The sequence below is a fragment of the Oxyura jamaicensis genome, chromosome 3 (genome assembly GCF_011077185.1).
Source record: "Oxyura jamaicensis isolate SHBP4307 breed ruddy duck chromosome 3, BPBGC_Ojam_1.0, whole genome shotgun sequence".
NCBI lineage: Eukaryota > Metazoa > Chordata > Aves > Anseriformes > Anatidae > Oxyura > Oxyura jamaicensis.
The window spans coordinates 64,683,580-64,696,068 of NC_048895.1; the positions used below are offsets into that span (position 1 = coordinate 64,683,580).

Here is a 12,489-nt window from a genome sequence, read left to right on the forward strand (position 1 = left end):
ACCAAGAGTTTCTAAATTACTAAAGCCAATACACATTTTGTCAAAGCTTCCTTGATGTATAGAAGTGTATATATCTTGTACAAATCAGTCTGCCTCTGCCTCTGTACTTCCTGTCAATGACCTTCTCTTCTGTACACAGATTGTTCTATAAAATGTCTGTTCTATAAAATGTCAAATCTATTACCCTTAAAAAAAAATAAAATAAATTTTTAAATGAAAGACAGTAATCCAAGATACACTAGAAACCTTGCAAATATATAGAATTTTGAATTTTTCTCCTGTCTAGATTTAATAATGCTGACATTATTGTGGATGACAATTCATTGTCTGATAAATTTTAATCCAAATGTAAATAAATAAGAAAAATGTGTATGTGAGAAATATCATAATACAGGGGACTAGTTTTTAAAATAACCTGCTAAGAAAACAAACAAACAAACCATTAGGATATCTTTAACAGGGTACTCTATACATAGAATGAATGCAAGTTTGGTTGGGTTTTGTTTGGTTGGCTGTTTTTTTGTTTGTTTGTTTGTTTGTTCGGAGAAATGTGGGCCAGACATTTCCATGAGTCTGTACTGAAGACAGTAAAAGCTATGAAATCACCTACACAATATTTCAAAGTGATTTATTTAATGATTTAGATTAGACATTTAAGAAGTAAACTCTAATGATTTAGCTATGATGAAAAAAGCCTAAATCCACAGTTTCAGAAAGCCCTTGACATTTTACTTAATAACATGAGGCTCTTTTATTCTAGCATAAGACAGAAAAATTAAATAGTCACTAAAAAGTGCTTAGCAGAATGTGAATAAGTATAAAGCTACATATATTTTGATTAGATATATTACTCTACTCTCTCATTTTTATTATTATTTATCCACTTTACTATATTGCTTTATGAAATTTAAAATAAGCATTTACCAAAGTCTTCTCAATAGAACAAAACCAAATAACTTTAAATATTTTTTAAGTTTGAGGGGGGTTTGTTTGTTTGTTTGTTTTGTTTTTAATTATTATTATTATGTACTACAGGTAAGCAATAACCTTTTGCATATGATGAACCTGCAAATGGAGAATACTTACATGGATTAAGATTTGCTGCTCTTTCAAATGCTGAATTTCCATGATGCAAATCCCTGAAGAAGAGGTCATATATTGCCTGGTCATCTCTTCTTCCTAAACCTCAGACATTCTTTCTCAAAAGCATGCACCATAAAAGGCATGATCAAAACCCTTCCCAGCACAGGTGACACAATTGGTGCTGCTGTCAACTCATGTTGCCTAGTAAGAGCGTTAATAAGTACAGAGAAGGCTAACCCTGCTGCCTTACCTCCATTCGTTTGGCTCTTGCACAGTAAGGTAGTACCATAAGGTGTCAGTGTTCCCCTGGGAATTTAATTCTTCATCACAATCATATTTGCATCATGTTTGCCATTGGCTGTTGCAATGGATTTCCTACTGCCGATCATGTCATGGAGGTTGGCATACCATCTCTTTTTCCCATTGGCATGCATTTTCTGGCTTCATTATACTGGTATTTGTACTCCTTTGCTCCCAACTGTGTAGTTTAGTGAGGGCAACATATGGCCTCCTGCTATTAGCAAACAGTTTTGGTACTTCATTCAACAGAGCTATGAAAATGGAGCCTGTAATCATTCCAGGAAGAAATGAGAAATACTTATGAAGGTCACATGAAAGCACTATGAATCTCAAGCATGATATTGCTGTTGTATGCTTTCTGCAGAACTTGAAAATATCTCCATGAAGGAATCTTCTAAACTGCCAAATACTGTTTCAGATTAAGATTTAAAAATAGTGAAATGGTTTCAATAAGAAAAATCAGGCTGTAGAGACTGCCTAGGACATCATGGTGTACTGTATCTCCAATGACCTGTGTGCCCAATGCAAAGTTTAAAACAGAACATTGCTGAAAATTTACATAATTTCGACCTAAGTACCCACCTATAATTTAGGAAGAATGTGCAAGTGTGTGTATGTGTGTATGTGTGTGAGTTTGCATGTGAGAAGAATTAATTCTAAGAAAGTTAGATTAATATGATTTAGGATTCTTTGATCTTTACTGACTTTTCAGTAGTATGGACAAGACAATAGTGTTTCTCACAGAGAAAATAATTGGGCCAACAGAGACACTCTTACCCAAGTGAGGGATTTTTCAGAGATATCAATTTTGACTACAAATTTAGATGTAGTTGAAATCTCTTTTAGATTCTTTGACATCCTGAACCAAGCAGAAATATTTCCTTGCATTCTTCTTTTAAGTATTATGGTTAATAAAAAAGTCTTGTGTGAAAACGAGTGACACTAATATCAAAAGTCAATGACCACTCATTGATTTTCTCCACCCAAACCAAAATGCAGAGGGGAAAGAAATGTCATTAAAAGCGTAAATGTAATGAAATCAAGAATAAAGCTTTCACTGAGTTCAGCAGAGAAAGGTTGTCAGTCACCAATTAAAACAATAGAAGAACAACTTTAATCTCCTGCAAAATAATAGGAAAAAAATATATAGCTTTTTTTTTTTTTTTTTTGAACAGTCATTTGAAATTATGACAGCTTAATGTTTGCAAAATAATTGAATCAAGTTTTACCTATTGAATCCAGTCTGAAACACAGTATCTCTGAAGAAGGTAAATCAACTCACTTTGATCTGTTTTATATGTGTGTGAGTACACACATAAAACTGCTATTCCTTGTTTCTGCCATGACCAGAATTAATAGTCAAGAAAAACTCTTGTAGTATTTCACAAAGCTAGGCAATATCAAAAGTCTCTCACAGGAGCTTTTCTCCCAAGATTTCCTGACAACAGGGTTTTAGATAAATACAGATAAACCTTGTATACATGTCTGAACTTTAGAAGGCTTATTTGAACAAAAACATCTCCAAATGTCTGGCACACAGCCCCACTAGTTAGTTTTTGATATACCCAAGCCTCTCCACAAGAAGGAATCTGTGGCTGCATTTTGTTATCCTCCTTACCTCTACTTCTCAGAGAGGGTGGGATGCTCTGACGAGTATTTCCAGAGTCAGTGTCCCTGTGAGTACATGGAGCACCTGGAACGATATGGAGAGGAAACTCTCACAGCACCATCATCTTCAAGTCCCTGGGCAGCATTCCCATGACACTATGCCTAGCAACTCACATGTAACCCTAAATTTAGATTCCCCTCAGTGCTGCCACAGTAAGACACTGGTCTTGCCATGTCTGCTTTCAAGTGGTGCGTTGTTTGCATGTTTTTGTTATCTCCCCTCCTGCTGTCGGTTAAGCATTAGTTTATGTCCCATGAGGCAAAAGTCAGTGACAAAACTGTTAAATGTAATTTGGTTTGAAACACCTCTTTCCTGGGCTCTTTTGAATCTCACTTGGATTTTAACCAATGTCCTCAGGCCCTCATCTCTTACTTAGAAATAAATAAATCCATCTCACATACTTCTTTGCTTTAGGGCTGGTCACTTCAGTCATTTCTTAGGAAAACTATGTGCATTTGTTTGTTTTACTCTTTTCCCAGTTTAAAAAAAAAAAAAAAAAAAAAAAAGTACCTTCAATTAACAGATGGGGTTCATAGTTTTACAATGCAAAAGGCCTGTCTAATCTCCTATTTATTTGCTCTGCCTCTTAATTTAGCTATGCACATATCTGAAGGAAAACTACTGCATTTACGGTTTCAGAAATGACAATTTTTCTGGTGTATAATATACACTTAAATATGCCACAATCTAAATGTGAACTACTCAGGTTACAGGAAATAAATTTATTCAGAAAATGGAACTGCTTCCTTAAATCACAAATAACTCTTCCCATAATACCCATTTATCAAGTTTATCATCTCATTTACATAAACTTCTTACAGTAGTATGTGTACTTCTGTACAGTAGGTGCATCAGTGGGGCTAGATGCAATTGGGATTTGGATGGAAGCCTGGTGACTGCTTTTCCTGAGACTTGACTAAAATTGCATACATTGGATTGGGCAGCACTAACAGCAAATAGGGGCCACAGTCCTTATATACTTCTCTGTAATCATCCTCTAGAAATTTCATAACAAATACAGATGTCTCTAGACCCCCTGGGAACTAAATATTTCAACTCAAGACTCTGATGTTAGAAAATTATGTCAATGGAATTAATTGGTGGAGAGACTTAGCAATAAAACCTCTGCAGTCAGGGATATATTATCTTTGTACTTTAAGTTAATTGCAGTAAAAATTCCTGCTACCTTCCATATGTCCTCCATGTAAAACTCCACTGCTCAAAGCACCATGTCTCAGTTCATGGCTCTCAGGACAGATATGTCTCTGAATCTTGCTGTGATATTTGGAGCATATTTTATGTGGCAAACTGGGCACCAGAAGCTTGTGACATGGTGCACAAACGCAGAAATAGTTTCTGATTAAAAAGATTTGTTTGTTTGTTTGTAGAGACCTTGGGCGTACAATGATTCCTGTGCATCACCCGGCACCAGAAAAGTATGGAAGCAAAATCAATTAATCTTAGTGGAAGAATGGAGTAGTTAACAGCTTTACCAGAACTGAGGCTTTCAAAATAAATAAATAGATAGATAGATAAATGAGATCACAGAAATACTAGCAGCACTTCAGTTTCTACCTATTAGGAGTAAAAGTTAGTGGAAACATGGAAGTATGTTGATTACATGTAGAAATGAAACACTGAAAAGTCATAAAAGTCATAGGTAGCACAGTACAAGGGAGCTGTGAAACAGTTTATGTGTAATCTAAGGTTGAGAAGTCTTCGATCTTGAGGAGATGGCCATGTTCTCTAGAAAGAGTTTATGAACAGCTTCTCAAACAGAGAGAGAGGGAGACACTCACTAAGGAGCCCAAGAGCTAAACAACAATATTAAGGTATACTTTTAATATATACAAAATAATCTTCTGACACTACATGTGGTTAAGAAACTTGAATGACACAAAGCATGTTCATGGAAGGAAGGAATATGGAGCCAAGCATGCTCACAGTTTCAACTCAGAGAATGAAGTACACAAAACACTTGGACAACCAAATGATTTTCTGATGAATTTTGTCACAAAAATAGCACGGGAAAAGCATTGAACAAATATATTTTAAAAAGGAAAGAAATGGAACATGGTAAGATTAAATATTACCATTTAAAAATCTGTAGAAATAAGGTTTAAGGAGACCCTGAATGTTGGTAAACACATTCCATGATAGGCAAAATAACTTTTTTATGAAACCACCATGGACAGACTGTGGAATTCATGTACTCTATAAAAATACGATTTTTTACATCAAGCATACATATATTTTGTTTTGGTTTAGGAAGTATGCTGTGAAGTACTTTTTTTTATTTTTTAATTTTCTGTATATATTTTTTTTCATGCAGAAGAGAAGTCTACTGTGGTAGCTAAGGAAGTGAAAAGTAAGTTTCTTCATTTTTCTTTTATCTTCATGTTAATATATGCAGGGGATAATAGCATAGTTACTTCTAGGCTTCTGGAAACATTCCTATACCTTAAATAATTTCATGCAAATAAAAGATTTTTGCTTGAAGTCTTATGCTCCTGTGTTATGCTCCTGTGTTTGTACAGTAATAAAACCTGTTGTTTGTTTGTTTGTTTTTGTTTTATCCACATAAATCCACAGTAAACCATCACCAAAAACAAACAAACAAACAAAAACCATACTCTTATAGTTGCATTACCTTCATCAACACCCAAAGCCATGCAGCACAATCTGAAGATGACAAATTTGCCTTTTTGTTGATGAGAAGGTTTTTGTTTGTTTGTTTGTTAAAAAAATATGATTTGCTATTCTGGTACTTGTGTATTTTTTCTCCATCAAAATGGGGATTAATTTTCAGAATGAAAAATAAGAATCACAGACTCCTCTGCTGAACTCACTTTTTTTTTTTTTTTTAATTCATAGAATAAATAATTACATTGTTGTAGCTTTTTGTAAAATATATATATATATATATTTCTACTTTTGTCCAATTAATTGACAAAATAGAGGCAAATTTGTTTTCTTTTGTAGATAATGGGTTAACGGCATTTCTCCCTGAATAACAGAAGTCTTGTAATGACAGTTTCAAAGGTCTAATTCATTAAGAGTTATAAAGGTATATGGTATATTATATATGCAGACTTTTCATAGCATTATGCACTTATTCCCTAGTATCACTTACAAGTTTTGCTGCTGTTAAGGCATATTTTATGTAGAAGCACTCAGGCAGAACAGGTGCATGGACACTGAAACACCACAATAAACTTCTAGTTATACCATGTTAATGCTCATAATTTCTTGAATAGTACTTGCAACAGTAATTATATGGAGTAGGTATTAGTTTCAGTTCTAATCTTACCTCCACATTTACTCTTTATGTATTGATGTATTTCTGAGATACATATATAAAACTCCTAAATAAGTGACTAATTTATCAGATCTCAAACTTATTACAGTTAGCCAAGAGTTCCTATCTGAAATATATATCTACATATATATATATATACAGAAATGCATACATATATGTGAAAATAGTTGAACTCTTTCCTTCTTTAGAAAGAAAGGATGAAAAGAAAAGGACTGATATAAAGAGGTCTATTACTGAAACTAAGAAGAAAGGTATGTTTTGGGAACATTTCTTATTGGTGTTATTCCAAATTTTGGCTCAAAGCCTGTTGTATGTTTCTTTGGTTTTGTTTGTTTTTTTTTGTTTGTTTGTTTTGTTTTTAGTCCCATGCTTCTGTCTATATTGTCCTTCTCTTAGTTCCTTAATCATAATTGGCATGTTACTCTTTCTTCTGTACCCGAGGTGTGATATGTTTAGTGGCTGATATTTTCTGAACAATTTTTCTGGCTAGTAAAACAATACTGTCTGGTGGCCAGCTATCAGCATCTCAAACAGTTTAGTGAGGTCCCTATAAATAGCAGAACATGGTAATATTACCAAACACAAAACTCGTGGACATAGCAACATATCACTTGGTTCGCTGTGTGCCGCTTTTTAAGGGTGGGTTTTTATGCCTTTTTTTTTTTTTTTTTTTTTTTAAGAATCATAACCAAAAAGTACAGTGATCAAACTGCAAAGCCTTGATATGCATCTAAATAACATTTTGGATCATTCATTCCCATGAAGCATCAAAAATCCACTAAGGGTTTGCTTTCATGGGAAAATATTTATGTCATTTATTATTTATTAATGATTTCATTGCTACTAGAGCTTAAGTTAAAAGGTACCATGTTCATGCACTGATGATTTTTGCCTAGCTTTTGATTAATTATTAAGGGTCCAAATCATTCATAGTTGATGCATGCTGATTAATTTTCATTTTCAGCTGATTGCTCTGTGGCTAGTTGGGTGCAAGTGCTATAAGGGAATAATCTGAACTAAACTCCCAAATAAGTCACTTTTTTCAACATGTGTCCATCAGGGCTTGGCTGAATGCATATTTGAGTGTATGATTCAGAGTTATAGCATATCAAATGACTTTCTTTAATTAAATCTCAGAAAAAGAAGGAAAAAAAGAGAAAGCTCATGAGAAGACAGCTGTCCCTGAAATTAAAAAAGCAGGTAAGAAAATGAAGTCTGCCTTTCTCTGCAATAGATATCTGACTGTTTAGTGTAAGCACTTTCAGGCTTTAAGCATTTGAGATAGAGGTGCATAAAATTCATTATCAATTAAGAATTCAAGCTGGAGATATATACATTTATATCACAGTCTGTTTTAAATCCATATATACTGTATTTACATTATATATAATATATACAGTATTTTATGCATATTCTATATATGTATATATGTATATATAAATAATACACATAATTATCAGTTCTCTGAGCTTAGGATTCTTAAAAATAAATTAAAATAAAATAAAATAAAATAAAATAAAATAAAATAAAATAAAATAAAATAAAGCATAAGCTGTTTCAAAGAGTGCATACGTGGAAGACTGCATGGAGTACATGGAACTTTGCATGATTTTTTTTCACAAATTTGGCTCACTTTAATAAATAGTAACATAGTAATAAATAACATCTACATATCAAATTATTTTTCTAAGACTTTCTCCACACTCAGAATATATATATAAAGTTAAAATTAAAATTAGTGATGTCCTTACACTAACCCATTCTGTTTTATGCTATTTAACATTAAAGTATGTGTTTTTCAATCAAGCTAGAAATTAGCATTTGGTTCTACATTAAGATTGTTGTAATTTTTCTTTCCTGTTATTTCAATAAATTTACAAGTAAATTTAATGTACAAATGCAAACATATCTCCCGTAAGTGTCAGCCTGTGAAACTGTCTCATTAAAATCAAATCTCATTAAAATCAAGGAGAAACAAAAGGGTCAGTCTAGTGGTTTAGGTCATCATTTTAATACCTAAATACACTGCTTCTACTTCCTGCTTTGTCAGAGACTTTCTATATAATCTTCTGCAGGTCATCAAGTACTCAAATAAGCCGTTCTGTAGGCTAGAGTAATGCCTAAAGCCCTGAAGTAAGGTTTAAATTAGAATTGAAAGATTCAGGGCTACAGTTACTATGTTCTCAAGGTAAGCCTTGTGCTCTGTTATCTAATTATTCAAACCTGTCAAATTTTATCAAATTCTTTCAAAAGCCAAAACGATATATAACCTATTGTTTACTAACACTGCAAATATGAATATGCATCTGCTTTCTTTGCCATTTAATAATACATGGTCTACATAAGCTTTCCTGTTTAAGTATTTACAGGATGAGAAGAAAAATGTTAATTTATGCTTGATACAATATAAAAATGAACAAAAAATGTACAGAATACTTTGGGGCACTGTATTGGCAGTTACATATTTAAGTATGCTTCAATGGTAGGGAGTGGCACACTGGGGAGGGATAACAATGGAAGGGAATAGTCTTTCCCAAGTTGCATATTTAAATGTATAACATAGATTTAAAAAGAAAATAAGATGACAATTCAAATATGTCTTCTAACTTTATTCTGGTTCTAAACTTCTATTTCTTTTGAGAATACAGAATTTTAAAAGATTACACTGTATGCCAGAGCTGCAGCAAAAGTTATTAATATGTTCATCTTCACAAACTGTTGCTAAATCCAGTGAGCCATCCTACCAATGCTAGAAATACACAAATTAGACAAATCGAGACATCCACACATTTCTGTCCCTTTTATTAGCTCATAGGTTGCTGCATTTTGAAGAGTTTACTAGCCTTTGTGTAAAAGGATTGTAATCCATAATATATTCTTGCTACACATGTTGCTGTTATTCCTCATTCAGCTTGCTCTTTGAATGCATGTGTACTTTCTAGCTTTGATTGGCAGCACCTATTGTTATCCCTAAAAGGTTTTAAGCCTGAAATAATTGCCGCATTTGATCAACAGAATAGTAGTGCATAGACCAGTTTTGAAAGGAGGTGCCTCAGTGTCTGATAGTATTTATGTGCTTTGGGCAGACACGAAAAATGAACCTCTGAGCATTTAATCAGCAGCATAGATAAGCATCCAAAAGCAAGAGTGTAGGAACAGCTTCCCATATTCTTACTTTTTTTTCCCATTAAAGCCCTATGCATCGGCTACTGCATTAAAAATAAACTACTTGCCCTGGTTTTCAGATCCTTGTGTTAGCTTTGAATGTCTCTGGCTTTGTGTCTTGTTTTGCTCCCCCAAGTCACTGAAATCCCCAAAGCTGAGGAGGATGCTGCCTCCGCGCCATCACCATACCTGTCCCTTGTACTAGCAGGAAGTTCCCGCTGCCAGGAGCTGCCCTCCTGGTGGGCAGTCCCACTTCGGCTCCTCACCTTCATGTATAGCCTCTCAGAAGACTCACTTCTGACTGGAGGCCCATTAGGAAGGCTTTCCCTATGGTGGCATGTACAGAATGTCTGATGCAAATGAGAGGAGGACATGCTCCATAAGAAGTGGGTAGTAAAAACATCTCAGAAATAATGCTCTCAGAGCAGCACTTCCCTCTATTCCTCTCCATCTCTCTTCCTGTAACAAGGAATTCTCCATCACTCCCCTGCAAATGCTGAATATTTTTGCTGATTAATGTTTTAGATTAGCCCTTTTGTCCAGGAGATTATTTTCTTTCTAGTGTTACCAGAGTGGATTTTTTTATTGCTCTCCATTAGCTGCATCTGTGTGATGTATATGTTTATTTGCATGCCAGCTCACTTCTCAGTGCTTTTCTTCCTCCATTCCTCTCTCTCCATCTCTTTCTGCTGCTGCAGATGAGCAAGAGCCATTTAATATGAAATGTTCTCAGTCTTTAGTACAAAATGCACTGAACGATTCTTAATTACCTTTTAAAAATGCACTGTAGATAAAACCACATTAATCCTCTGACCTTCAGCTAGTACAAAAACATTGTGTTAATTGTCCTGAAAAATAGATAATTCCATTGTCACAAACTCAGAGGTCTTGCTTAAACAAATATAATTGTTAGACACAAGGGTCTGGCACAGTCACACTTCAAACCATTTTATGAAAATCTGTCCAGCGCTATTCAGGATAAAGATGGAGCTACGTCTCCAAATCCCCATGAAGGGTCCTGCTGAGCATAGACATCAAGAAGCTTTCACCAGACTCACCTAATGCTCCCCGTGGCTGGGATACGTCAGATCAGAGGGGGTCTAGCCTGCATACTGAGAGAGAAACAGGACTCCTCTCTTAAAGTTTTTATGCCCAGCCTCATGTACAAATTGAGGGTTTTAGAAATGTTGTTATCCCGGTGTGGAAATAAACAAGACCTCTAAATTTTTGTGAAAGCCTCAAATGTCACAGTATTATTATTGAGGTGATAATAGTGTCTCAAACTCAATTTATAAATTGCAGAGAGAAAACGAGTGAAAGAAGACATCTCCCTCTTTCATTCTTATGCTTTGCTTACAATGTGAGCTTATAAAATGTAATTCTGATAGTATGGTCAGATCTGAGTTTATTTTTGAGTGGAAATAGAACTATATTATGCAGAACTTGATGTTTTCAGGTACTCACAATTTGTTTGTAGACTGTCTTCTAATGATCCCTTTCTCACAGTCCCAACAGTCTGGAGCTTCACTGCTTCTTCTTGTATCAGCATTCTTAAAATTTCATGATGTTCATGAGCAGCCTTTTTCTTCAAGTTTGATTGCTGCAAACTCCTTTCCCACTTTGCTTTGGTTCTCACAAGAGATAGCATATGTAATAAATGAGCTTATAAAGCACAGAAAATATCAGCCTGGATCTTCACACCATATCCTAACTAAAACTCTGCTTAGCTGTCACTGATGTTCTTGCCTTCTAGTTATTGCTGCATTGATTCAAAGAATAATGGTTTAAAAAAAAAAAAAAAAAAAAAAAAAAAAAAAAAAAAGGGCCTTGTTCTGCATTTTTGATAGTAAATCCTAGAACCACTTTGCAAGGGTAGTCAGTGCCTTTTCCTCCACCTTCCACGTAGGGAAATTCAGATACAGATGTATCTCACCCAGGCCAGTTTCTCACACAGCCTATTATACATACCTTTTGAACACCAAAACAGTGATAGCTGGATTAAAGATCCCAAACTGTCAGGGAACTTCATTATTTCCCTAATGAAAAACAAGGACACCATAAAATGCAAATGCCAGTTAGGAAGAATATGTTTTTGCTTAACAATGTAAGGCCTGATCAGCTGGACACGTGTTCAAGAAACCCAAGGCTCTGCCCCTCTTTTACAGATGCTTTATGAGTGTCACATCCAGGTATGTACCTCCTTGAGCTGTTCTTAGAAAAGGTAAAACAAGTCAAGGTCTTGATGTGCAGACCTTTTTACCCCAGACTAGAGAGCATGATCTGACTTGTATTTTATTGTGCAGGTATGTTTGCAATAGAGCAATGGTTTTCATCTGAGCCCTTATTAAGGAACATTGCAATCTCTAAATTGGTGAGCTAGGTTATGGTGGGTGCACATCCAATGGTGTAGATGCATCTGTGACAAATGATATGGTGTCACATGTTTCTTGACAGGCAGTGTTAGCAGAGGAGGAAAGAGATGATGTCTTGCTAGCTACCAAATTAAAACCTTGAGGTACATTGTAATGATGTCATAATAACAATCAAGCAAACTCATGTTACAAAAATGAAAAAAAAATAACGTAAAACTTGACCTCAAATGTAAAAATTGAAAACATTATCTTGTGACTGCCACAGAACCAGGCTAACCAGGTTATTCCTGCTATCTTGTCATCCAGTGAGATCATGTCTCAGGAAGAGGAAGGAGGAAAGTCTATGTTTAATCACAGTTTCGAGGAAGGATTTTGTGGTACTACATATGCAGAGGAGAATGGAGATAGTCAGGCAGGAGCAAGCATGACTTTTGGAGCTCCAAGGGATTTTTTGCATGGGTTGAGCACAGACACGTTGTTATTAACTGTACTTTCTTTGTTTCAAAAGCTAGTCTTTTTAACTCGGGGGGCGGGGGGGGGGGGGGGGGGGGGGGCCCCAGTTCACCGCAATGGGGGGGGCC

At 35.1% G+C, this 12,489-nt stretch overlaps 1 protein-coding gene across 11 annotated transcripts in view; it reads left to right on the top strand.

The window, feature by feature from the left end:
- Positions 1–12,489, top strand: part of TRDN (triadin) — a 245,228-nt gene that overhangs the window by 118,589 nt on the left and 114,150 nt on the right. For 10 of the 11 annotated variants that reach the window (XM_035320873.1, XM_035320870.1, XM_035320877.1 and 7 more), the window contains 3 exons: positions 5,385–5,420; positions 6,539–6,622; positions 7,509–7,571. In XM_035320873.1, coding sequence (XP_035176764.1) covers positions 5,385–5,420; positions 6,539–6,622; positions 7,509–7,571 — 183 coding nt within the window. The remainder of the gene's footprint in view (positions 1–5,384; positions 5,421–6,538; positions 6,623–7,508; positions 7,572–12,489) is intronic. The other variant, XM_035320872.1, reaches the window with a different exon arrangement.